At 39.5% G+C, this 23783-nt stretch overlaps 1 protein-coding gene across 6 annotated transcripts in view; it reads right to left on the bottom strand.

Annotated features, from left to right (window-relative positions):
- The window catches only part of FNDC3A (fibronectin type III domain containing 3A), a 113611-nt gene that overhangs the window by 23370 nt on the left and 66458 nt on the right, over window positions 1–23783 (bottom strand). For all 6 annotated transcript variants that reach the window (XM_042838894.1, XM_042838893.1, XM_042838898.1 and 3 more), the window contains 10 exons: window positions 20585–20822; window positions 19491–19763; window positions 17898–17956; window positions 11322–11479; window positions 10096–10155; window positions 8021–8159; window positions 7337–7390; window positions 6617–6741; window positions 2873–3047; window positions 2151–2237 (listed from right to left, as the gene is read on the bottom strand). In XM_042838894.1, coding sequence (XP_042694828.1) covers window positions 2151–2237; window positions 2873–3047; window positions 6617–6741; window positions 7337–7390; window positions 8021–8159; window positions 10096–10155; window positions 11322–11479; window positions 17898–17956; window positions 19491–19763; window positions 20585–20822 — 1368 coding nt within the window. The remainder of the gene's footprint in view (window positions 1–2150; window positions 2238–2872; window positions 3048–6616; window positions 6742–7336; window positions 7391–8020; window positions 8160–10095; window positions 10156–11321; window positions 11480–17897; window positions 17957–19490; window positions 19764–20584; window positions 20823–23783) is intronic.

Raw genomic sequence — 23783 nt, 5'->3', positions numbered from 1 at the left:
CACAGAATCACAGAATTGTATTGTATGCTATGTATGTATGTATGTATGCTATTCTTTACTTCCTAGTTGTGCAGTTAATTTATCATGTATTCCAATTTGTTCCTAGCAAAAATCTAAGCAACCTAAATATATATATATACATTTTTTGCTTTTATGTTTATTTAACAATTAAATAGAATCCAAATGATAGGAGTGATGTCACTACAGCTTGAGAAGAGGAAATGTGAGCTAACCTGCTTCTTAGACATTCTCCTCATAGAGTTTACAAGATTAACAATCATGTTTGTTTTACTGCCTTACAAATGAAGTTACAAAGACAGCTGGTATTTACATATCGTAATAAGGTTTCCAATGGTTACAAAGTTTCTTTCAAAAGCCTTAAGGAATATTACTACTAATTAAGTCTTTCTCCTGTATAATAAAAATTAAAGACCTGATTAGCGCACAATTTGTTTCTCCTTTATGCCCTGTGAAAGTGAGCAGACTTCTGGTAGCAGTTCTGTTATGAAAACCGTAGTATAAATGTTGGTTCTTTATTTTAATGACAAACTTGGGATGCTGAAGTTAACCACGTACTTACTAATAATGTATGCCATTAACTTACAGGGCTACTTTCAAAGGAAAACCATAATGCTTTTCAGTTTAAATACATGTACAACCTGAACAGTGGCACCATCTTAAAAATATACTGTAAAATTTAAGTCACATAAGCATTAAATTACAGGTATGTACTATAAGATGAATGCCTACTGCAATCTTTTCCACTTCTGAAAAAGTCTGAAGGCATTCAAGGCCAGGCTGGATGTTGCTCTGGGAGCCTTGCCTAGTGCTTGGCAACCCTGCACAGAGCAGTGGGGTTGAAATGAAATGATCTTTGTGGTCCTTTCCAACCCAGGCCATTCTATGATTCTATGAAGTAGTAATATTCAGAACTGTAAAATACTTGCTGTAATTTCAAAAGGAGTACTTAAAGTTTTAGACTCAAAACAAACACAGCAAGTGCCGGACTTCTCCCTCTCACATTGCTAAAAGATGCTGTTCTTAAGCAGCTCCACTTCTTGCTTATGAAATAGTCATTTAGGTGTATGCAAGAAAACAACTATGGACATTTTTTTTCCTTAATAGACTGGAGACCATTCTGATTCTGCTCCATACTATGGGACACACATTAGCTTTGCTCCAAAAGCCATGCAACTGTTCAAGCGTGACTTGATCGATCCCGAGCTAGTAAGTCAAGACCTTCAAAACGTAGGTATGGACTCAGCATCACAGTAATATTAGGGCCACAAAGTGGTGAGGGGCCTGGAGCATCTCTCCTATGAAGAAAGGCTGAGTGAACTGGGTCTGTTCAGCCTTGAGAAAAGAAGACTGAGAGGGGACCTGATGCAGGTCTATAAATATCTAAGGTGTGGGGGGCAGAATGGCGAGGCCGGACTCTTTTCAGTGGTGAGTGGAGACAGGACAAGGGGAAATGGCTGGAAACTGCAGCATAGGAAGTTCTGCACAAATGTGCACAAGAACTTCTTTACAGTGAGGTGACGGAGCACTGGAACAGGCCGCCCAGGGAGATGGTGGAGTCTCCTTCTCTGGAGATGTTCAAGACCTGCCTGGATGCCTACCTGTGTGACCTGGTGTAGGGAACCTGCTTTGGCAGGGGGTTGGACTCGATGATCTCTGGAGGTCCCTTCCAGCCCCTACAATTCTGTGATTCTGTGATTCTGTGTAATATGAGTGATTTACTCACTTGGGTTCAATCACTGCATAGCACTGATACATTAAAAAAAATAAAATCAAACTTGCTCCTTATCCTAAGAGTTTGAGATGTTTACTATCTACCAAAGAACTAAGTAGTAGTACCTGTGTGACAGAGAAGCCAAAAAGCAACCAAAAAGCTCCACAGCTGTTACAAACGTGGAGTAATGAGCAAGAATGACACATTTCAAGATGCCTGCAATGGTGCTATGCCCTTTCAGAGGTTCATAAACTTCTACAGAAATGACCAATAAAGCAATGAGATGATAGTTTTAGGAGAGAGACTGGTTTCCCTTCAAATTTAGTTTCCCTTAAGTCAACAAGTCAAACCTCGAGTTCCAAGAGACCCAAACAGCCAGAGGAAGCCATCCAAAACCCACATATGTGAAAAATCTTACCCTAAACTTGTATTTCGTACTACGCCTCAAATTCTTCACTGTGTAGGTAAGATCGTCGCCATCGTATTTTGGCTTGAAACCATATCCCTGCAGAATCAAAGGGGATTACTTGAAACATTATGTCTGTCAACCAGAGTGTAATTGTTTTATGTTCCTCTGACAAAGCAATTAAGTGTAACATCATTGTGTAAACACAAGATATTTTATTTCTACCACGTGTATGTGCTGTATATGAAAGCCAAGTATAAAAATAAGGGTGGGGTGAGGGAGGAAATGAATTAATCATACTCCAATTCTGAAGAGGAGAAAAGAAAAACAAAGAAAAGTGCAGAGTGTCAGGAGAAATTACACCTAACATTTTCCAGCGGTAGAACAAAGGTGCTTATGCTGAAATAACGTCTAAAGGGACTGCACTTCATCATGCAATTACTTTGACCCATTCGTACAGAGCTGAACTTTCACGAGCAAAATTACAAAGTTAAAAGTAGTCCATTATTCTGCAGGATGGGGATTTAATATGATGACAATTACTGCTGCAATGGAAAGGAGAAAGCTACGTAAGGTGGTCGCTGCAGTGACAACTCTTTAGTTTCATTTCAGAAAGCACAGTTCCCTGTAGAATATTCTAGCAAAAATAATCACTGTTGCACTTCAATACAATGATGTATCAAACACACACTATAATCTCTTTCTTAAATTGAGAGAAAATACTTTGAACTTACTGAGTTCTCGTCCTCCATCTCTAGTATATATGAAATTCCTTCATCTGACGGTGTTCCTGAGGGTTTTGTCCACTGTAGGGATAACCAAGTAACTCCAGCATTAATCAGCAAAGGACTTGCTGGTGTAGTTGGGGCAGTGCCTGAGGTATGATACAGGACTTCTTCACTAAAACCACTGTGTATAATAAAACAGACAGCATGTAAAACTAACCAGACACAATAACTGATACCTAGAAAAACATCATTCTTACTAAACACAGCTATGACAGTTTTTTGGATATGTGCACAACCAGAAATTGGTACATGCAGATGACTCAACTTGCCCAAGAAATCTATTGGTTATAAACAATTTGAACAAGGTTAACATACTCATAATTGAAAGATTCCTGCATGTGACATAATTACAATGTTTTGCTAAGCAAAATGTTCTGCTTTTACTATTGTCATCTCTCTAAAACAGTAGAGCTCTATGCAAAACAGTGTGCTAAAGTCAATTCAAAATAAAAACATGAAAATATAAAAACATATATGGGAAGGCCTCAAATTACTCTTTGCTTCCCAGGCAGCAACCAATGCAAGTTATGTGCTTCAAGTATATTCTGAAGCACCAGTCTCTATAGTGATTCAGAAAATAACAGTATTGTTATTCAATGTTCAGTTGCTTTAACAGTTGGCAACATGAAAGTAGGATGTACTCCAGACAGTCTCTGAACACAGCTTTTAACCTCAGCTGATGACTCTTTGGTAAGTCACAGAAAGAGAGCTAGGGTGAAATGGAGGCATGCAGAAGTCAGTACATGGGTGTATCACACAAACAGGTGACAAAACAAATTGTTCTCAGCTGGAGTTCATTCAGAAATTTGCTGCTTCTACATCACATCTGAAGAAACACTTGTAGGCTTGAGAGCTTGTCTAATTTTTTTGTAGACTGTATGAAACAAATGTCAAATATATAACTTTAATCTAAAAGCTACACACCACTGAAGTGAGCATTAAGAAACCCTGAAAACTGAACTCATTGTGTGGCTTGAATAACAGAACCAGTTAAAGACCTTGTGTGTCCAAATCTGACATTCCTAGAAGTCAGAATACAAAGGCACCTTGATGTTAGTTTCTCTTTTACTGAAACTATGTTATAATATCACACAGGTTGTAAACTTTGGTCTGCTCTGGATTCTTTCAGGCATTTAAAAAAATATCTCATAGACAATGCCTTATCAAATATGCTGACAGCATCCAAAACAGACACAAAGTCTGTGTGGGCATGTAGATTGTGAAACACACTGTGAAGCAGGAAATGGAAAAGTGCAAAGGAAGAGAAAGCTTTAAGGCAGGAGGAATAGTATTTTCTTTTTTTCCTTGCCAAAAATTATGAGGAATTAATTCTCTGAAATGAAAATGATGTGATACTTACCATCCACCCATGGAGAAAAAAGTTCCAGCACTACATAGTTGGGCTAAGAAAGAATGAAGAGAGGCTAGACAGATGCTAAGCCTGTTTCTACTCACAAACAACTACTGAAGCACTTCACAAGTAGATGAAAGGAAAGAAAAAATCTGAATCACCTTAAAAAGCCTTATCTCTGAAGCACTCTGACATCCATTGGAATCACACAGCAGTAGTGTTTATTTAATGTGTGTGGGTTCTCCTAGAGGATACCTTTACAATCAGAAGGAACTGGGAAACAGGAAGAGAACTCGAGCACCAGACCTTGCTTAACTGTCATCTCACTCCCTGTCTTCTCTTTTGAACAGCTGCACTTAAATCTCATCAAGACAAGTCCATGAGCAACTCAAGAGAACACTTCATTCCAGAAACATTTTCCAGAAGGCAGTAACATAAGAAAGACTCTGTTGGAGCACTCTGAAGGTCAATTTAGCCCATTATACAGTCCATTGCCAGTGGCCCAACGCAGGAGCCTAAGCAAAGACGTGAACAGATGCTGAACGCAACACATTCTCTGGGTACTCTCCAAAGCCTCCCAGCATCTGAGACCTCCTGAGGCAGCTGTAACTTCCACGTATTCAGCCTGCAAAAGATTTCTTCTATCCAGCATGAATTACACCCTTGGGTCTGGCTCCCTGGTTTTAAACTGTGCTTTGATGCTGTCCAAGCAGGCACTGCTCCCTCCAGCGCTCCCTTGTGCCAACCGAAGGATTCACAACACGCAATCCGTGTTACAAAAACACCACTCTGGTCAGCTGTAGCACAATGCTAAAAATATTGCAAACACTGATTAAAAAAAAAAAAAGGCAACTGTACACTCACAGCTACAGAAGCCTTGATTTTATATCTCATAGGATCTAAAGGTCCAAGTGCTAGGACACGGTGTAGACACAGGCAGCCTTCTCTAGGGATAATGAGCACTGGTCCTGACAGCATTAGCCAGCCTTATCACTTCACCAGAGGACCAAAAAAAGCATTACTAAGAGCTAATGCATCCAGCAGTGTAAGCATAACCTGACAACATATTACTTTTGCTTTGCATTTTTGAGTTCTTACTTACATTCCCTGCTGTAATCAGATGTCATTCATTCAGAAATTAAAAACAAAGTTTGGTGCTCTGCAACTTGTGAGAAGTAGAAATAAAAAATAATAACCACATATCCTAAGCGTTTATAATAAGCTCTGGAAGCTCAAAAGAATTCAGCACTATGGTAACATTATATTCTGCCCATTTCCCACAGTAACTGTGACTAACTGACTTAGGTAAAAGGACATACACAGGCAATGGGATAGGGCAAAGCACAGCATCCTACAGACAGGCCTACAAGATGCAGCACGGGTTCCGATGGCCTCACTCTCTGCTCCAGCAGAATTCCTGACATCTCTTTATACTGTTTTTACTACAGTGCTAAATTTAAGGAGGGCTGATCAAACCCTGGCAAACTGTTAGACCAGCTTCAAGAAATGCCTTAGGTCTGAGCACCAGAGGGAATAGTAAAAGGTATCTCTGCTCACACATCTTCAGTACAAACTGCAGCACTAAAGCCATTCAATTCTGGCCCTCTGGCAGGGTAACTCATCTTTTATGACAGCCACCAACATTTCAGTAGAAGTGTGCATTACATCAGTCACAACAGTCACAATTTCATTGAATCTGTGAGTCAGTGCAAAGCAGTGCTTAGAGAAAAGTTCTACTGCAAATCAGAGCATTAAGGAGCAAATTCAAGGTAGCAACCTTCTGAGGAGGTCAGTGTGAGTCTACAAACACTAAAACTAAAAGCTAGCATAGCCTGAGCTGATTCCATGTGATAGCAGCTGGGCTGTGTGTGCCACACTTGTGCTACCACTTTGTGTACAAAGGTAGTGTATGAAGGTTATAGAAGGCAGTTTGAGAAATTAGGGTGAGTGGTAGGAGTAGCTGAACTATAGCTGCTTATAAAGGGGGCTGAGATCTGTAGCACTTAGATGCCAAGTATGTACAAATGTTATGGCAGTAATAACACAGCCATAATGCCTGAACAAAACAGATGATGCCAGGAATCACCAAATAGCTGAAGTTAGAAAGGATTTCCAGAGGTCACCTTGTCCAACCTCCCTTGCTCAAGCAAGGTCAAGGGATTCACAGTACATGTGTAAGCTGCAAACTGAATAATCCAATCACATATGGTAAATTAACTACGAAAATCCTAGTAGGACAGAACTCTTGTTTCTTTAAATGCCATCATGTTTTCTCCAAAGCAAGCACACATATGCATGCAAATGCATTCTGTATTTATGTATACAACAGTAATATTTACCTCATCCCCATGTCATTTTTGGCTGCTAGTCTAAAGGTGTACCCCATTGCTGGTGATAGTTTAGTAATCCTATACTGCTTCTGTTGGCCATAATAACACTGGCAAAACTCTCCATTTCCTTTTCCCTAAAAAGAAATAAATTAATCACATTATTCACCCTATTAAATATGTGTCCATCAATTAAAGCAACACACATAAGTGAAGTAAACTCATTTTTTGTAGTGTAGATGACTAAAAAATCCCTCACACAGTGAGACTTTATATAAAACTTTTGCATATGTATGAAATTAGAGGCTTTTAAAATTGTGTTCCATTTCCCAGCTCCAAGGGGCTGGAAGGAGAAAGCAGTACAATACAGCTCAGCAATCTCCCTCTTGGGAAAGCTTCTGGGTAGGAGCTGCAGATGTTCATGGGGACAGAGCTGACCCAGCCCTTTTATACCAATGAAAGGCTGTTATAGTAAAGTGATCATTTATTGTCTACTCTTGAGAGAAGTATTGGCTAAAAAACCACCATAAAAGTGGCAGAATCATGTGACTAAGAAATATCTGACATTTTACATATCCTAAGAAGAAAATTGGGCAGTAACCAGGATTTCATGCTTGCTGCAGGACTTCTCATGTGCCTACATAAGCCATCGTTGTGACACAACCTGATGTGCACAGTCACATACAGCTACTTTTGAAAACCACAAAAAGAAAATTAGAATAAATTGCTTACTTCATCCCATTCTAAAAGGTAACTGTGGATTTTAGAACCATTATCACAAGATGCCTGCAACAAGAAAAAACAGAAACTTGAGCTGTAATTGGACACAATATCACATTAGGAAAGACGCGTGTGTGTACCAGTTCATGACACCACCAGTGGGGGGCAAAATGATGTTTCCTTTATATGACTGTTTCACTTGCCAAGACGGTCCTTGTTCTGTTTCCATGCAGAACATGCTTTTTTTTTTCTTTCTTTTTCTTCATTTAGTCTTTGATAAAGTATTCTGTCAGCAGTGTAAAACACACAGAACTTTTCTAAGCAGCTAGACTGTAGGTCTGTTCAAATCTCAGTCTTTCCAAGACACTCCATTTGATTTGCACAAATAAGTCTATTTTTAGTAATAGAGGGAGAAATTGGTTCTTCAATAAAGGAGGAGACCAGAACACAAACCAGTGTCTCTTGTTCAAACTCATTAACTTTAATTACAAAGGCTCCTGGCTTTTCTGGGAAGTTTTTTCTTTTTAATGAAGTCTGCATTTAATCTGATATACATACCTAAGACCCAGAACAGTGGTTGAAAGTAGTTATGACTGGCAAAAAAATTCTGTTTCAATAAACTGGCATTTTATTCACAAATCTGAAACTGATGAAGAGTTGTAAGTGCCTGCTTTAAAGGTCTTCAGCAGTTCTTACCTTCCACTGCAAAGTAAGAGAATTTTTGGTCCGATTAGTTATCCTGGGCAGATTTGGAGCGTCAGGTTCACAACTCATTGTGGTAAAACTCTCTGCTTCTGAAGGACTCCCCTTTACACAATTGCATTCCACTTGGACTCTAAGTGTGAAAAAGAGTCAGAAATGTTTTACTTCAAAATCTGTGTATAAAATTTCCAAAGAAAACTGAGTATTCAGAATTACGTCACTGCCTTCTATCTCCTTACGTAATAGATTTCTTTTATATATATATGTAATTTAACTGGTGTAAACATCTTGGTTGACAGAAGTAATGTAAAAGAAGACTCCTTTACTTTGGATCTTCACAATTATATTTGAAATATGCTCACTGTTTGCTGTACTTTGATAAGGAAATGATGGTAACATCTTGCAGGCTTGTTATCTGCTGTTTGAACTGATAATACAGATAATTATTCTGCAAGTGCTTTTGTGAGATAGGCACAATGAAGCTGTTAAGGTACTTTCAGACTATCTTTTGCATTTAGTAGAGCTTACTGAGTTGTTTCACTCCGTCCTTTCCTTTAGGAAGGCTCTGCACAAGCTCTTCTTGTATTTCTGAAGAATGAATTGTTGCCTCTGCCTCAAAGAGGAATGGTTTGCTTTGCTCACAGCCCTTCTCCAAAATGAAATAAAAGATTATTTCCTGGTCTTCTCCCACCCTCCTCCTTTTCCTAGCAGCTGCATAGCTATGCCTTGTTTCTTCCTTGGGTGAATCCACACATTACTTTCTTCTAATTCATTTGTTTCTTTGAAATGCAAAAACAAAAAACCAAGCCAACAAACAAACAAAAAAACCCTTTCCTCTGATCACTGTAACATGTGAGACCTGTGTCACCTGCTTATGAAGCACAAACAGCAAGTCATGGGAAATGTGACACTGCAGAATACATAAGCATGGAGACCAAAACATCTAGCAGTGACTAACATTGCACACAAAGTTATTTGTCTTTAAAAACAGTGGCAGATACCAAATTTGTCCATAATCTTCATAGTTCAATCTTTCTCATCTTCCTTTTTGGTAATGTTCAGACTGGCAGAATTCTAATTACTACTTCATGAAGAACTTAGATGGCTAAGTCATCTAATCACGTGAATCCTCTAACGACCAGAAACAAATAAAATCAAATCTGGAATCTGAACACAACCAGGTAGAAAAGGACATTCACAGGGAAAAAATGTCCTGGACTATCACCTCTAAGCTCCATACATTTTCAACTTAAATGTAATTGGATAAAGCGCTTAAACATTAATAAAAATAGTAACAAAATCACAGAGAAACACTTGCATATGAAAGAGTCTAGTCAATTTACCACTCATCCTTATCCTGAACACAGTGGCACACCATAAACGAGAAGGGTGGGATTAACAGAAAGCCTTGTTTGGCTTTCAGTTTGGTAATGGACAAAACCCTGGAAAAGGCACTAAAAGGTGCACAGTCTCTCACACTGAGGACCCAGAACTCAGCACTCCCTTTTGAGCAAATGGGAATCACGAGAGTACTCCATAACTGAAATCCTTCTCCTCCCCACTGCACGTGGAAAGAGGCACATTTCTGACTCACATCCTTATGCACCCTTTCCTTCCTACCAGCTGCCTCTAAATGGCTTCTGAGCACAAAAGTCTTGGGATTTTCCAGACTGGCCTGCTGGAACAAGGAGAAAGTGGCATGAAGCAGCCAGTAGGAAGAACATTCTCGTGCAAGGCACCTCTAGTACTTGTGAGGAAATGGCATAAAAGAAGCACCATTGGTGCACGGCTCAAAGGAAATACAAAGATCACTGCATTGGCATGAAGTGACAAGCACAGATATTGGCTGACGTAGCAAAAAATGTTTTCCAAAATTGTTCATGTGATGAACGAAACAAAAAAGGCTGACTTAAAAATGGCAGGATTTCAACTACCACTGTGACTCAAAGGGGGGTACCAAGATAAAGACAATTTCTGAAGGCTTTTGCAATCAAATGTACAGATGATGTACAGTGAAACTTTTGAAATGTTCCCACTGAATTTAGTTACCAGAAAAGGAAGATACTCACTTTGCATGGTAATCGGTTGCTGGCCTGAGATCACTTACAGTAACTTTATTTTCTTCTCCACTGAAAAGAAGTATGATTTTGTTAAAGAGATCATTTTAGAATCACATGCATTTATAAAAAGGCACATATCTAACCCATCTACCTAACACTCCTTGTAAGGAACATATTTGTCAATAGATTGTTTCTGTTGCTAAGTGTGCTAAAATGAAGACACATCAACCTTGCAATCTTACAGGCTTCCCTTGCTTTGTTTCTGTTTTTTTTTTGGTTTTGTTTTGTTTTTGCCTTTTTTGTTTTTAAATAAGAATCACCTTCTTCCTTACTCAGTTGTAGCAGCTGACATGCTGGAGTGTGTGCATGTGTATGTTATTAGAAAAAAAGTACAAAAGAACTGGGACCTGTAGAAACGTGGATATTTATAACTCTTCAGCCTTACAAACATGATTACCTAAAACTGTATATGATTGCATACACCTACTTTTTAGAGCCTAGTAAGCAGAAAAGGCACCTATGGAACATCTATTACTCTGCTTTTACTGAATCAGCCCAGGTTTGAAAAGCTCTTTTCATCTAGTTTCAAAGGCAGGGATATTCAACTTGTGATTCATGAGCTGCTCCTAAGATGACTAATATAAACTCACTAAATACAAAGATTTGTCATTATTAGATAGCTCTATATCTTTAATGATTAATTTTACTGCTAAATTTCTTCAAATTGCAGGGAAAAAAAAAACCACAATTAAAAACCACTGTATTACAAATTAAACAGCTTGAGAATTTAGCTTGTTTCAATGCTGCTAGAGTTGTGTTATGTGAGAATCTACTTTATTTCATAAAGTAACAGTCTCTTGCCAAGCAGAAAGGAGGAATACCCTTACTGGGAGGAGAGACAAGTACAGGAGTAAATAAACACATGCAAAATTTGCATCTGTCACTATTTGTGTACTTTACTACTTGAAAAGCTGAGATTTCTGCTGTAGCTGATGTCAATACAGCTAAGCAATATTAAAACAAGCTCAACATCTAACGGTCTTCATATTCTAATTATTAATATAGACTTTGGTAATGAAACAGCCATTTCAACTGACAAAAGACCTTGTTTCAAAAAGAGATGTTGCACCAAGCTGCTAATTACTTAAATCTCCAAACAACAAGCAGGTTTGAATGAGATTTTAAGCCACACAATTAAATGCAGCAGCAACAAAATAAAGAAAATGAACACCTACATATATACAGTTTTGTATTTTCCATCTTTCCCGGTATTTGAAATCATCACTTCGTAAGTATAAACCCCTGGTATGTTACTCTTGTCAGTGTCTTCTCCGACATCAATGGATGGAGGTGACCACATAAGCAGTGCTGTTCTTGCCTGAATGTCTGACACCTGGAGAAATATAATTTTTGAGACTTCTGCCACTTAAATGCTACTGTGTATAAAGAGAAGAGAAGAGAACTATGCATCATTAGCAAATCAGAGTATTTATACTGATGTACGAGCTACTGATTAGTTTTTACAGATGAAATGCAGATGTGGTACGGAGGGACATAGTGGGCATGGTGGGAACGGGCTAATGGTTGGACTAGATGATCTTAGAGGTCTTTTCCAACCTTAATCTTTCTGTGATTCTGTGAAATCAAGCTGGAAACGAGAAAACTTGTTACCCTAGGACTGATTGCAAAGTAACGAATGCCACCTAGTGGGCTACAGAGGTTCGGCACAGGAACAGGATGCCCAGGATGCAGTTTGTGTGCTGCACCTGCCTACTATTCCCAATCATTTCAAAAGAACTGGCAACACATCACACGAAATGACTAGTTTCACAGTATCGCTGTCATATAATTATATATGTAAAAAGATATATTTTGAATAGTTGCTTTTGGAAATCTATTACCAGAGTCTGAGAATCAAAATACCATTCTCACAAATGGTGCTCTTAACCCAAATGAGTCAACTTTAAGATTGAAACAGAAAAACTGGGTTACTGGCATCAGATAAACTTCATTCCTAATTTCCAGGTAGTATCTCTTTTTCTATCAGTTAAGTCTACTTGCCCTAGCTGCTGGATTTGAACATCAGATCTCCCCTTCCTTTCAGCAATTTTCTTATGCACTTGAAGACTCCCCTCACTTGTCTGAGTCTCTCATCATTTTCACCCTTCTCTTTGATTATTTACTTCTGTTCTATTACCTTCGATGCTTTGCCCAGAATTATAACACTTGATGTAATGCTTTACTAGTGCCAAACTGTCTTATACACTTTATAGATCACATTTCTCTTTGTACACTCTAGTATAAGTCTTTTACACAGAGTAAGTCAGGTTGGTATGAATGAAAGCTGGCATTATGTCTTATTGGAACATTCAAGCATTACAAGTTTCAGCTGTTCACTAGAGAGAGTTAAGAGAGTGGGACACCAAAGGCAACACTGGTACATCAAAGACAACATTCCACTCACAGAACTTAGACTAGTGAAATTAAACAAGGAGCACAGTGGAAATCTCTTTTACTGCAACAAAAGGCAAGAAAGAATATGCAATCCTGTTCTTAAGTCTCTGGAAGAAAAGTTGTTACCCTGAGTTATTCATCCAGGGCAAATATTTGCTAGTCAACTGAAAACAGACAGAACTTCTGTAAGACATCTAAAACAATAGATGACAACTTTGCACCCAGTAACTATAACACAATGAAACTATATTATGCACCAAGCTAAAAATCAGTGACCATGTAGGTTGTTCTGGTTGTTTTACTTTGTGTAAACAGGGTATGAGAATAAACAATGCTATGAAGATCTGAAGCTTTGCTGTGGCCAATTTGCCAAAGTTTAAAATGCAACAGCCAGTGTAATTCAGCATGAACAGAAATGCAAAGTAAAAAGTATTTGCAGAATTCAGGAGGAAGATTTTCACACATAGGGTGGTGATGCACTGGAACAGGTTGCCCAAGGAGGCTGTGGATGCCCCATCCCTGGAGGCATTCAAGGCCAGGCTGGATGTGGCTCTGGGCAGCCTGGTCTGCTGGTTGGTGACCCTGCACATAGCAGGGGGTTGAAACTGGATGATCAGTGTGGTCCTTTTCAACCCAGGCCATTCTATGATTCTATGATAAATTGGGAATTAAGGATATCTTAAAGCATAAAAAGCAGCAGCGTATGTATTAAAAATAAAGCTTCTATCAATTTTTTTTGTACCTACACATATACATATGTGCATATAGGGAAAAAAGGAGGAAAACACTGTAAATAAGCTACAGTTTATTAGAATTTATAAGAGAAGAGATTCAATGAAATAAAAACAGCTAACAGGATTAAAGACAGAAGATATTTTAAGAAATCTATTAGGAAAGCTCCAAGTCAGGCACTGTTCTATTTCTGCTGGATGTACAAGTTAAAGTTGTGAAAGAAAGCATCCAACAGTTATTTCTACCTTGTTTTTGCCATGAGGTAGAAATACATATCCACCCCATATAACATTGTAGCTGGACTAGAAAATCAACAGCTTGCAGCAAAGGCACTGGGTCCAGTTGATGGTGCCCAGTGAAACTGGATGGTCAACTTTAAACCAGGTGGTCACATACTGGTTCCCTTCTGTGATGTACACTCGTGTTAAACCAAGCAGTGGCAAGAAGCCAAACCTAACTACCAAGCAATGCTGAAGAGCACTGGGGAGTGAGCTACTTAAGAAATAAGTGTAAGGGCTATATACCTGAGGATCTGGGAGAAAACTGCTCAAGCTGTGACAGTAATTTACTAATTACTTCATTAAGCAATTATTCAATATTGTCCTTTATACCTGATGATCAGAAATATCCCAATACTTGACTTTTTCACACTAGCCAGAGATTTAGTATGGGAACTAATCACTAAGAGTTTCAGAAAATCCCACCACCTCTCAAGCGCAGAACACCAGCATATTTTCAGTTATCTCTGTGACATGTGGAGGGAAAAAGTATTTTTGAAGAACAAAGATTAAAATCAGAAGAATTCACTACTCTTAGGTGCCCAATCTGAGACACCCAGGAGTAAATTTGAAAAACGTTATGTTACTAATTACTTTGTGTACTTATTCAAGCAACTGCAGTTGATTTTGGCTGCAGCTCTGAACATTCTGTGCTTCTTCAAAAGCAGATTGTAATACTTGGACCCTAACACCGAGGAAATTGAGGTGGGCATGTCTTCTTTTGAAGTCCAACTTGGATGAGTTAATCTCCTTTTTAAAGATGTGCCATTTGGTTTAAAAAAAAAAAAAAAAGAGCAGTTTTAATATGTGCCAGCTGGATTGCACAAGCTACTTAACTGGTAAGTGAACAGCATCATGTTCTAAAAGAACATTACGTTTTGTAGCTCATGTGTGTACTCCCAAGCACTTTATAATGCTATGTAACCAGAAACCATGAGTGACTATCCCTTCTTCTCATTAAATATCCATTCTTCACTTTGCTTTTGTATTTTCAGTTCCCCTCGTCTTCTCTTGTACTTCTTTTGCCTCTTGCTTAGTGAACGTGATGGCTGTGCAGACTGCTTGAATGCTGAGGAGTCAATATAGTTCATAAAAAAACAGGGAGTCCGGAAGCAGCAAGGCTTATGTGCCTCATAATGCACAGGACTGACAAGAGATGCATTAAATAAAAACTCACCATGGAGCACACTGAGACATGGGGAAGCCCAGCACTCCAGGTCTCCTAAAGGAGGATATGATGCAGTGGACACTGTACTGAGCAGCACCTGCATGACCATCTGATCATCTGACTGCCATCACAGCTGGTACCTGGTATTCCCTGTGCTAGCACTGAAGTTCAACAAGGAAACAGGAGCTTATGATGCATCAAGAAAACCAAGAATCCCCATATATGAGAAAAACATTAATAAAAACCTACAGAAATATTTCTGATGATAACTACAATCAGAAGGTGTAGAAGAACAATCTCCCTGTTCACTTGTGGGAGACAAGGACAGTATTTCCTTGGAGAAACTGTGGGAGGCTTGCTTCTGATCATGCAAGGCCTGAGTACGGAATACAATCTCCCTTCCTCTCATCTCATCGCATTCCCCTAGGTGCAACATTGGCTAGCCTTCCACTTATGCACAGCCCTAACTGTCCTTGGCCTTCACAAACAGTAAGCTGCTGTGATTGCTGCAAATCTGGCTTTTTGCTTGTGTGCTCTTTGGCTCGTAGCAGATTACTGCTGCCTAGGCCTGTGATCTCCTGCTAAAAGGTCTTCTGCAAAGAGAGCACCTGCAGGCACACAGCTGTGCAGTGAATGCAGTGAAATTCAAGAAGGGTCATGGGTGGGGGGGAAACAGTGAAACTAGTCCTGCTTGCCTATAGGGGATGGACGGATGAATATTCTGAGTGGAAGGAAGCAAAAGGAAACGAGACAGAGACGCACTGGGACACTGTTGCTTTTTTTCTATGTCCTCTGCCAGCACTGCTCATGTTACACTTGTTTAATACACTTCTCACTGCCTCACTCTAACTGCCCTAGCATGTTCAACTGTCACTCCCCATGGCAATGCAGTCACTGCTGACATTCCTGACTTGGATGGCATCCTGTATGCCCTGACCACTGGGCAGAAGACTGTGCATATATGTTTTCTAGAAAACTAGGCCCTTCACTTCAGTCAGAATAGAAAGCATCATCCACATTCTTTGGGAGCTAAGGTCACAGCTCACACCCATGATGTGAGGCTACTGAGAACACTGTTGCCTTGTGTGCCCAAGGGCTAGCACTATCTTACAGTAAGTTAACCCTGCAGTAAAATTTGCTTCTGATCCATTCCGACGTGGTTAGACTAGGCACGTGTTTTTCTAAGAGACTCTCAACAACAGTCAAAAGGGGTCTAAGGCACCAGTCCCTTTACACAGCCTGCACAGTCCTGATCCCTTAACAAAGCAGATCTATTTGTACTATGAATAGCAGGGTCCATGCAGAAAAAAACAGCATGTTACCATGTCAAAAAAAAAAAAAGCTATTGTAATCAACGGCCCATCATTAACACTAAATCTTCTCTGTTTCACTTTGAAAATAGAATATAATTTTTCTGACACTATTTTGATGCATATCTTCCTAAAATGTAACACTCAAAAGCAAAAGTCTTGCACAAGTGTCCACTGCTTGATGTAACATAGTGATAGCAACTGGCATTTAGTATCATGTATGAAGATTAAATGCACAGCTGGGCACCGAGATAACAGGCTGCAAAATAAAACCTCTGCTGCTGTATTTCTCAAGTTCCTGCTGTCAGAAAGATGATGAGGTTTAGGAAAGCTGGATTTCATCCCAGGTCCTGGGCAAAACTTAATGCTAGCAGATACAGACCTATGTTCATTCCTCACAGCCATAAACTTTCCTGATTTTTTTTTGGCAACTTTCTGAAGTTTGTTCCTAACCATTGGTTCTTCATTCCAATCTGTACTCATTCATTTATTCCATACCATTCTTCTTCCCTTTAGTCTTCTTTTTAAATTCTGGTGCCCCTGTCTCACAAATCTAAGCTCTTTACAGAGAGAGTGGTGAGCTGCTGGAACAGGCTGCCCAGAGAGGCTGTGGATGCTCCGTTCCTGAAGGTGTCAGATGGGGCTCTGGGCAGCCTGATCTAATGCCAGATCTGGAGGCTGATGGCCCTGCCTGTGGCAGGGGGGTTGCAACTTAATCATCCTTGGGGTCCCTTCCAACCCAAGCTATTCTACGACTCTATGATCTTCATCCTTCTTAGGGAGTTTCAGCCTCCTGCTACTGCCCATCATCCCCTCCACTCTCATTCAGACTCCCACAACCCTTCCATTATCAATCTGCTTGTAAAAATAACAAACAGAAAAGCCATCTGTCCTTTCAATAGTTCACGCCCACAATTCTATTCGCTTCTTGACTCAATTTCTGAAGTCAGATTCCTCATCTATTTTAGGATCCCTCAGCCTTGATTGTCCTTTGGATCTGTACTCCTTGCCAAGAGCTGTATCTGCTCCTCACTTTCTTTCTCCATTCACACCTCATTCTTCATAAACTTTCTTTCCAGTCCCATTTTACTCTCCAAAAATTCTTCTTATTGCTCCTCCACCAGTTCTGGTCTCCAAGGACATGTTGTTCAGTGCTCTTGAACTTGACTGTTACAGCTACTATCTTAATCCTGGTAGCAGCCTTCTTACAGAATTTGACACAGGGGCAGCAAAGAAATACTGTCTCAATCTGACGCCTGGACACAGCAGGACTCTGAGCATTTAGGACTGTAGTTATTTATCCCTGCTCAGCTCTTGCAGCACCACAGAACCACAGAATATTTGGGGTTTCAGGGCCCTCTGGGTCCCTCTGCTCCAGCCCTGTCCCAGCAGGGACACCCAGAGCAGGGTGCCCAGGGCCACGTCCAAGTGGCTCTGGGAGATCCCCAAGGAGGAGACCTCACAGCCTCTGGGCAGCCTGTGCCAATGCAGAAGGGCTCCTGGTGTTCAGAGAGAACCTCGTATGCTCCAGTTTGTGCCCATTGCCTCTGGTCCCAGCACTAGGCAAGAGGAACTGTTTAGCCTAGAGAAGAGAAGGCTCAAGGGGGATCTTATCTATGCATATGAGTACTTAAGGGATGACTGTAATGAAAAGAATTCCACATATTAAGTATTGAGACAATTCTGGCTTCATAAATGTTAACGTATTAAAAATAACTTTGGTCATTTACATTTCAATCAGTGAAAGTTAAATGAGTTTTTATTAATGCTGAGAACTGAAGAACTGAATTTGGATGCAGAAAAGGAGGTATCACTGTATAATATTGCAACAGATACACTCCAATCTTATAGAAAGCTGTAACTACTTACCACTGGCTTGGCTATATTAGAAAGAAGTGCTTCAAGTGCTTTTGTTTCTTCATTCTTTTCTTGAAAAACAAAATCAAAGCAAACAAAGTACCCATGAATCATTGTTCAGTGACTTTCTATTGAAACAGCTCTTCAACAACTGCATATAGACTCAAGTATGTATAAAACAAAGCCACGTCAACTTGCATTCATTTAGGGCAACATAAAACTAAAAGAGCTCCCATAGTTATTGTTCATTTTAATTCTAAATCTGTTCTACAATTTAAAAGAATACAGAAAAGATGGTTATCTTTTACCAGTGTATAACTTGAAACTACTGCTCTGGAGAATTTAACCTCATGGCTGACATACTTCCTGCAGATTTCTGTTTAGATAGAGACAAGTTACAGTAGTTTAAAATATCTTACTGTTCATCACCTGGAGGACTGCTGGTAATGCTGTTGGCCTCCATCAACTACAGAGTGATAAACCTCAACTGAACCATCAGCTACACCTCAGTGAAAAGACTTAAGGTGTTCTGCTTCAGCTGAAGGCATATCTGAATTTTACAGAGCACTGAGTAAGTCTGTAGAAAATGTCTGTATGTGCTTTCTCTTGCAATGTACAAAAATATGATCATCTCAATAGTATTAAGTGCACATACTACACGTGCTACTTTGGAGGAGCAGACAGACACTTTTAATGCACTTAAAAGCCTCCATTAAACTAAAGTGTTTTTTTTTAAAAAAGGAAAACAAATGTTAAAAAATCTTTTAAAAAAAATCAGGTTTAAACCATTTGCAACTTTATATTTCTAAGATCGCTTATGCTGTTGAAACTGATCACATTTCCAATTTCTGCTTCTTTAGAACAAGTCTAAGTTACAGTACATCATTTTCCAAAAAGCCTTGTTAAATCAGAAACAAAACAACCTGGAAAATGGGCATTTCCATCTTTCAAATCAATGTTTGCAAAAAACTGTTGACAAAATGTTGCCTTGGCAAAGTCTGTTTTAATAATAAATGCACTACGTAAGAAAAATATGAAGTCACAAGGACAAGTGTGAAGACTACTTTTCTACAAAAGTCCTCCTATAGTGAAGTGGTAGAGACACACATCATGTGAATTTCATAGAACAACAATTCTTTTTCCATAAAATATTCCTCCTTTAACAAGTTCAGTGTAGATCTCCTGATCACATTTATGGTTCTTTCCATGTTCTCTGCAGTATCGGACAGGCCATCAGTATTCAGTTGCTCCTCAAAGCTAAAGCAACAGTAACTTTGGCAGCAGAACACAAGACTTTTATTTACACAGAATTAAGAGGTATAACTAATAAAATCTGCCCAAATCTACAGAGACTTGCACAGCAGTAGTTTTGCTCTTTTAGGTACATCGTTTCAACAAGAGGAGCAGGCTGCTCACTCTTAACTCCATTCCATGTAAGTCAGTGCAGTTATAGGCTACTACCCAAGACTGTCAAAGCATGGTGTTGAACTTACAAATTATGTGCTCAGCCAGTCACTGGACTAGTATATATAGCAATATATATATATACATACACAAAAAATACTTTAAAAGTATATGCTACATATATATTTTATTAACACTTACCTTCTACTTCTATGTCTGTCTGAGAATTGCTTTTTCCTTTACCCACTGACTTGCTTTTGGTAGAACCTGTGCTTATACCAGCTGTGTCCTGTCCTTTTGTAAGTCCATTAGGTTCACTTGTAGGAGAAGGACATTTCTGAGGAGATGATGGAGGACTATTTAATTTATCCTTCTGAGTTCCATGCCGGTCTTTCAATTTTTTTTGTAACCTTTCATATGTTTTACTAGACCTTTCATCTCTAAAGTTGGCTCTTCCATGTGCAGGCAGGGTATCTAAATGAAAGTTAAACAAGCAAATAAATCACAACACAATGTAATCAAAAATCAATTTAAAAATGCCACGTGAGTTAAGCGTATGCTTGTGTGCAAAATTACATCTATATTCCTACCATAAAACTGAGCTGTCCAGCAAGTAAAATTATGCACAGTAATTGGATCTTAATGACCTGTTAGAGGAAAAAGCATAATCTTTCATTCTCCATTTTTCCACTTAAAAATTAAAATGTTTCTATATTCTTTTGTGAGCTGTAAGGTGCAGAATAAAGTTAACACAGTCCTCCTATAAGTACTTGATTACAAGGTGGGAAACTTGCTCTAATGCTGAATACAAAAAATATAGAAGTTTTAAGTTTGAGAACGCAACTAGACCTCTATTGCTTTAATCGTGTTTCTGCAGAAATGCAGGAAAACCAGAAACCTCTGAAGAACAGGGCAACTGAAGATAGCATGGCTAACGTGTAAGTACACTGGATCTGTACAGGCTAAACTGAGGCATTGCTGCAGCCCTACCGAGAGACTAAGTGAGAACATGGCTTTGGAAAAGGTCAGTCCTACATATAATGCTGCACAGAAAAAATAATCAGGATATTTAATTGGTAACTGAACAGACAAGTCAAATAAGTGAAAAGAACTTCTTATGAAATAGTAAGTTTCAGCAAAAAGACTGGCATCTTCATAAATGTTTTTGTACAGCTCCCATTCAAGATATAGTCTTATCTGCCTGATAAAGCACATACATCTACATCACAGATTTCGGAAGCCAGTACAGCACCATTTCCTTTGACAGAAGTTGCAATTCTTTATAAGCTACATACCCAGATCCCCATACATTTGGGACGTGTGATACTGTGGAATGTACTGCGTCGCCATGTCACCGGCCCCGGTCACTGGTGAGTAGATATGACGTGGTGGAGGAGGGATCATGGCTGGGAGAGGAAGGAAGCCAGGCAGTGGAGGATGAGGAGGCCTGTGTATCACTGCGTGACCACCAGGATGAAATTCTGGAGCCTGGGGAACCACCACAACCCTTCGAACACCGTTATCCTCAATAACCTGTACAGTGAGAGACCGTGCACAAAGACAAGAGCTTAGTAACGAGCAAAGAGTGAATAAAGCAATAATCACAGAATCACAGAATGGTCTGGATTGAAAATGATCATCTAGTTTCAATCCCCCTGCTATGTGCAGGGTCACCAACCACCAGACCAGGCTGCCCAGAGCCACACCCAGCCTGGAATAAGGTCTTACAAACAACTAGATATACTCCTGGCATTAACCTAGCTTGTCCCCAGTGCCCTGTTTCCATCCTCATTCATGCACAGTGTATGCTACACTGCTCCTAGGGTTTGCTCTACAGTGTAACAAGTAGATGGCTCCCTGCAAGTGATCTGATAGACAGATGGACTTCACACAGCCTAAGTGGAGAGAAAAAGGCATAACAGTGCCTGGTCTTTGCTACACGTCCAACACAGTCCTCCACCGTTAATGTGGGATACCTCTTGTCAGTATGTAGCAGCCTCAGTCTGCACCAAGCTGTTAAAGCAAAAAATACCTAGCAGGATAGCAGTCAGCCCTCTCACTCCTTTAGAACTCAATGTAGTTTAAAGTAAGTTGTTTTTTCTCTGTTAAATTATCTTGCATCCTGACTCTGTGAAAAAAAAAGATGGCAGCCTCTGTTTGCTACATAAAAATCACCCTGGCAAACAAGAGATGTGACAGAAGAGCCTTCTGCCCTGAGCCATGCTGCCAGAAGTTCAATCTCATCATGAGGGTAAATGCAGACATGTAAGATGCAGGGAGCTGAGGATTTCTGTGTACAGTACACATAGCATACGTGGGAGTGTGTCTCACACAGGTAAAGACAGATACTGTAGAAGTACTGAAGCAGAAAATGATCATCCCTAGATAAGGGTTAGTAATGGGGTCACTCACTGAAGCACGCCACAGATAGAAAACACTGCCATTGTGACCCTCTCTACAAGTTTGTATTGCTAGTAGTAAATTTACAAATAAATATGACTGTTGGTAATACCCAGAGATGGTCCTGGCATGATTTGTCTCACATACATTGTGGGGTTAACAGCCTTAGCACCTGGGATCCCAATGAATACACTGTTCTCCAGTTCCTAGTAAGACGCTGCAAAACAATGCCATATGAGGACTGCAAGGGAAGCTTCTGGATAAATGTTCATCCAGCAAATTAGGACAGTAAGGAAGGAATCTAGAATATCATGACTACACTCAAAAACAGGGAATAAAGCAACCTTATGCTCTAGGTTTTCACTTAATATTTTCACTTTGGTATTTGGAGTTGGGTGGAACATGTACATGTACACCAGTGAGTAATCTGGGGCAATAGGAACAGACCAGAAGATCAAAGCACTTGGTGCCAAGCTGCTTTGACATCCACTGTTTGAGCTTAACAGAGTTATGCCTGGGTAGCTCTAGCCCCATGCCCTGGTATACATACTTGAACTGTGCCCATGACAGAAAGCTGCCTGAAGGATCAAACGTTGTTTTTGCCATTTTATCATTAGAGGTTAGTGTGCATCTGGTACTCGTCTGGAATGGAATTCCTAGTTTTATTTCCTCTGACAGCAATCTAATTTGCACATTCCCAAATCATCCTGCTAGCTGCACCAATGCAGAGTAAGTGAGGACGGTCTAGGAAATTGTTTTAAGGCTTTCCAACTGTAGCAAGAAAAAAAAAATGATGTAGACATGGCTGTATGGTTCTGGTGTAACGCAGAACAAAGATTTTTATATATAAACAATAACATTGAGAAGACAAAAATGTGTATGCAATGGAACTGATCCCACTTATGTAAATGGAGCTGGAAATTAATACAAACAATCTAAGTGAACACACAAATACCATGCGGTTGGTTTTTTTTGTAGGTTCATTATTTTCACTATATAGAAACTGCCTCTTACTGGGAAAGGGTAATATTGCAAAGACAATGCTCGTCGTATCTGTGCAATGATAGCTGAATGGTACCTAAAGGCAGGACATGGTAACAGCAGGAAATGCAACTACAACTGCTGCTTTCCAACTATGTTCTCTAAACACTGAAATGTAGTTTTCATCATTTGAGACCCTTTTGTTTACACAAAAAAATTCCGATTTATCACAAACTCATCTGCAGATCTGGTTTAAAAACAGGCTACTTAAGACTATCAGCAGATCCAAGGAAACAAACAGATTATAAACTAAGTAACTCAGAAACAGATACCCAATTCATGGCAGCAGGGACCTTAAGCTATGTCTGTAACTTTGCCTCTGCATCCAACATCAACGCAACTGCAGTCTCCCAGCAAAGTGTGTAAAAAAAAAGCATCACGTCAAATATGTCATCTTAAGTTAAATAATAAGCTGTTATCCTAAATGTACCAGCAAAACATACAGTTCTGGCATAGGCTTGTTTGACAACCAAACATCACTGGGAAATTCACTACAGGCACTTAATACAGACAGCTTGGAGAAGATGAATAATGATGTATGCGCTTTCTTTCCGAGTTCTAGAACTCCAGTTCCAATAGAAAAGGAAGGGAGAAGTAAACCAACTCATGAAATACCTTTTATTTATGTGACATGAGAAAAATAAACACATTTTATTCTATTGCTGTCTTCAGCTTCTAACAGAGGGCACTACATTGTGTCAGAGCCAAAGAGAAGTTGAAGCAAGCGGAGGTAGAACAGAACTAAATGAAAATGTGTAGACAAAATGCTAAAGCTGTTCTTCCACACCGATGGCTTTAGGCTTCCAATAGCTCTCAAATTATATCTGCAGTTACAGACTTAAAAGTACATTAGGTCTGAAGAAATCATGGAAACTATATTGCTGGGGGTGCATTAAGTAAAGAATAACTCAACTGCAGCAGTTTTTGCTGTTTGCAAAACCTCTATCAAATCTTCTTTCTTGTCACAGAAACTTCCAACATAAACCACAACAGCTGGCACGCTTTATCAGCAGTAAATGCTTCAGAAACCTTAGAAACTACAGGTTTTCCTGG

Source organism: Centrocercus urophasianus, unplaced genomic scaffold (assembly GCF_019232065.1).
Source record: "Centrocercus urophasianus isolate 14NV4802_14NV808 unplaced genomic scaffold, USGS_Curo_1.0 seq_9, whole genome shotgun sequence".
In the NCBI taxonomy this organism is placed as follows: domain Eukaryota; kingdom Metazoa; phylum Chordata; class Aves; order Galliformes; family Phasianidae; genus Centrocercus; species Centrocercus urophasianus.
Note: the sequence above shows the minus strand (reverse complement) of the source record. Positions and strands in the feature narration are given on the sequence as shown.